This window comes from Capsicum annuum, unplaced genomic scaffold, assembly GCF_002878395.1.
Source record: "Capsicum annuum cultivar UCD-10X-F1 unplaced genomic scaffold, UCD10Xv1.1 ctg72571, whole genome shotgun sequence".
Taxonomy (NCBI): domain Eukaryota; kingdom Viridiplantae; phylum Streptophyta; class Magnoliopsida; order Solanales; family Solanaceae; genus Capsicum; species Capsicum annuum.
In genome coordinates this window covers 1-3,654 of record NW_025882502.1, presented here as the reverse complement: position 1 = coordinate 3,654, position 3,654 = coordinate 1, and the positions used below count along the sequence as shown (strand labels likewise).

General features: G+C 38.9%; 1 protein-coding gene across 1 annotated transcript; it reads left to right on the top strand.

Annotated features, from left to right (window-relative positions):
* Positions 1-2,081: 2,081 nt before the first annotated feature.
* LOC124894269 (vegetative cell wall protein gp1-like) lies at positions 2,082-2,477 on the top strand (the record flags this gene model as incomplete). Its single annotated transcript, XM_047405000.1, has 1 exon — positions 2,082-2,477. A coding segment is annotated over exon 1 (396 nt), but the record flags the coding sequence as incomplete, so codon positions are not given.
* Between the last annotated feature and the right edge of the window lie 1,177 nt (positions 2,478-3,654).

Below are 3,654 nucleotides of genomic sequence, written 5' to 3'. Positions count from 1 at the left end.
ATTCTTGTATATTTTGATTTTACTCTTAACTGGCCGTGTGTACTACCGCCCGCCTTTAAGATTAAGGGTACTAATCTAAGGTCTATTGCTTTTTAATCATTTGTTTCATGTTGAAAAGTTTCTTTCACATTAATTAGATTTTAAAAGCACTTAAATAATTATCCATGATGCAACGTGCATTAATCTTGGGTTAAAACTATCAAAGTAGACTCGTTGTAATTTTTTAGTTTTATAATCTTTTATAAGCAATTTTACTTTTGTAAATTATATTTTTACACATAATTACGTGATTTGAAAATAAATATATTTTCTTCTATTCATTTTCTAAGTGACTAAAAAATTTTAATCCCTCTATATGACTAACCGATATAAATCTAAGATTATAGATAATGTTTTATATTTTTATTGAAGCTATATTGTGACGACTTTCAAAATTCTCATCTCCATATTAGTTTTACCTATAGTTGAAATTGGTGAACAATAAATACTAAAGCTGATATTTATATACCTGCACTTGCATTATAAAAGTGTTTAAAAATAGAAGCACTTTAATAATTAAAAAACAATTCTATAATGCTATAAAGATGCAACAGAAAGATTTTTCAAGCATTGCCTGACATAAAAACTTCATTTAGATTGTAAGACATGTATTTATAGTATGACGTCATTGTGGTCATAAACAAATTAAGCAGCTTAAAATAAATGAATCAGACCTCAATTGAAAGTAAATAGGAAGATCACAATATGAAAAGCAATAGGGCACCAAAAATTATGAAGGCATCCACAATATTTAAGCTAGAAGCCAAACACCATAAACAATAACAACAACCAAATGTGCTAACGTATCAGCCATGTCCAATGTCTCTTCTTCAGCAAATTCACACTCCACACTTCCACATCTTCTTGAAATTGCATCATCACTCAATTCTCTTTGAACTATTCTTTCCTCCGATGCTTTGTCACAATCTCAATTATGTGATATTTTAGAAGGTACATAAATGATTTCTATTTTTTTTGGTAAAAAAATAAATAAAAATTCAAAAAATGAAAATTCTAAACAATATATAATGAAAAAATAGCCTTAATTTTGATGATTGAGGGAAAAAGACTCATAATGCATATGAAATATCGAATGATATCATGAATATGACTATTAATATAATTTACGAGTTATGACCATCAAAAGTCATGGGAATAATGAAAATAAAGACCATTAAATTTAATATTAAAGAATATGAATAAATGAAATAGTAATTGTTTCATTCTAATTGTTAAACAAATTAATTGATTCATGATAAGAATAGAGGAAAAAAATTAAAAAAAATCTCAGAAAAAGGAGAAAAAATATAAATAAAAATGGAGGCTATAGCGAGGTGCCACAATTTTAGATTAGACGATATAAGAAATACGTACAAAAAAAATAAGTAATCTAATAGAGAACAAGAAGGAATTTACAAAAACTTACTATATATAATTCAATTATAAAGGTCCAATGAAATTTATAAAAAATTAATATATAGAATTCAATTATAAAGATCCAAAAGAAAATAATCATTAAATAATAAATGAAGACAAAAATAATAATGCGTAGGGAAAAATAATAAACACATATAGCAATTCTATTGCATGTTTTTTTTAGGACTACAAAATTTTATCTTATTCTCTCTTATATATAAGTGTGTGTGTGTGTGTGTGTGTGTGTATATATATAATTTATAGTCCACATAAATTGATTAATGTGATCAAAAGGGTTTTTAGATAAAATAACAATACATACTACTTCCTTGTAACAATGTTATGCTTTGAGAACATCCTTATATCAATCAATTAGGTAATATTGCAGTTAAACTCAGGAAAATGGGAAAACAGTACCATTCTTAAACAAAACACGCTCCAACATAAACACATGCTTAGCAGTAAATAAAAAAGAAACAAATTTCCATCAGCCCAATTTCACATTTGTTAGGTAGAGGTGATAATAAACTGTATTGATGTGGATGTTGGTGATTCATATCGGAGAAACTCAATTTGTAAGATTGAGATTTCATATATCATGCAAAAAAGTGAGAAATTTTACAAAAATGCAACAAATCATTCTCTCTCTCTTCCTCCCTACCCCCTCTCTCGCTAGCTCCGATCACCGACCCCCGTCGTCGTCGTCGTCGCCGACCGTCGGCGCCAACCCGACCCAACCTCCGGCTCCGGAGCCGACCCTCTCTCCCTCTTTCCCGCACCGGTTCCCAATCCCCGGCGCCGCCGCTATCCTTCGGCGCCGACCCGACTTCACCGTCGGCACCGACCTCCGATCCGCGGCGCCGACCCCGTCGCCGCTCCCCGCCACTCTCCGGCGCCGCCCGCCGGGCCCAAGCCGGCCCCCCCCCCCCCCCCCCCTCCCCCGATTGTGCAGACCCCCACCCCAGCCGCTACCCGATTCCCAGCCAGCCGCTGCCCGGTCCCCAGCCGCCACCCGCCGCTCCGTCTCCAGCAGCCGCAGCCCCAAGCGTAATCCGGTGACCTCTAACCTTTGTTATTTTCGTTATTTCATATTTCATTTTATTTCATTATTGCATATTCCATTCTTAGTATTATTTCAGTATTGCATATTCCATTATTGAGTATAGTTTTGTTTCGGGAGTATTCCTTTGAATTTGTGTGAGCCTTGTATTTCTTTGTTGCTGCTGCTTTGATACTACCACAGTGTATATCTGTATATTTTTTTTATACTTTCGTGTAGTTGTGGCTGTGTGTGGTAATGGGTGGATAGGGTCATGTCCGAGGGGGTTGGGGCGTGGGGCCGTGGTGGGGGCGGGGAATGAGGAGAGGGCGGGAGTGGGAGGGAGGCCAAGGTTTGGCTACGGGGGGAGGGGGGGCAGTGGAGGGCGGGACGGTAGGCTGAGGGTTGGGTCTTGGAATATAGGGACCCTTCAGGGCAAGTCCATAGAGCTTGTGAAGATTCTTAGGAAGAGGAGGATCAACATTGCGTGTGTCTAAGAGACCAAGTGGGTAGGGTTTAAGGCTAGGGATGTGGATGGTTACAAGCTGTGGTACTCTGGGAGCGATAGACGTAGGAATGGAGTTGGCATCTTAGTAGATGAAGAGCTTAGAGGTCAGGTAGTGGAGGTGAAGAGGATCAACGATAGGTTGATGACTATTAAGTTGGTCATTCGGGGGTTTACCCTGAACGTGTGTAGTGCTTATGCGCCGCAGGTGGGATCGGAGGGGGAGGAGAAAACGCGGTTTTTTGAGGCTTTGGAGGAGGTGGTGAGAGGCGTGCCTAGTTCGGAGAAGATTGTTGTAGCAGGGGATTTCAACGGGCACATCGGGGCGCTACCAGAAGGCTTTGGGGATGTGCATGGTGGTTTTGGTTTTGGGGAGAGAAATGAAGAGGGGGCAACCCGATTAGAGTTTGCGAGGGCCTTTGGGCTGGTGGTGGTGAACTCGGGCTTCCCGAAGAAGGACGAGCACCTGATCACCTTTCGAAGCGCGGTAGCCAGGACTCAGATTGACTTTTTGTTGCTTAGAAAAGGGGATAGGGCGTTGTGTAAGGACTGTAAAGTCATCCCGAGTGAGAATCTTTTGACCCAGCATAGGCTCTTGGTTATGGATTTGGGTATAAAGAAGAATAGAAAGAGGAGGAGTAAGGAGGGTAGACCG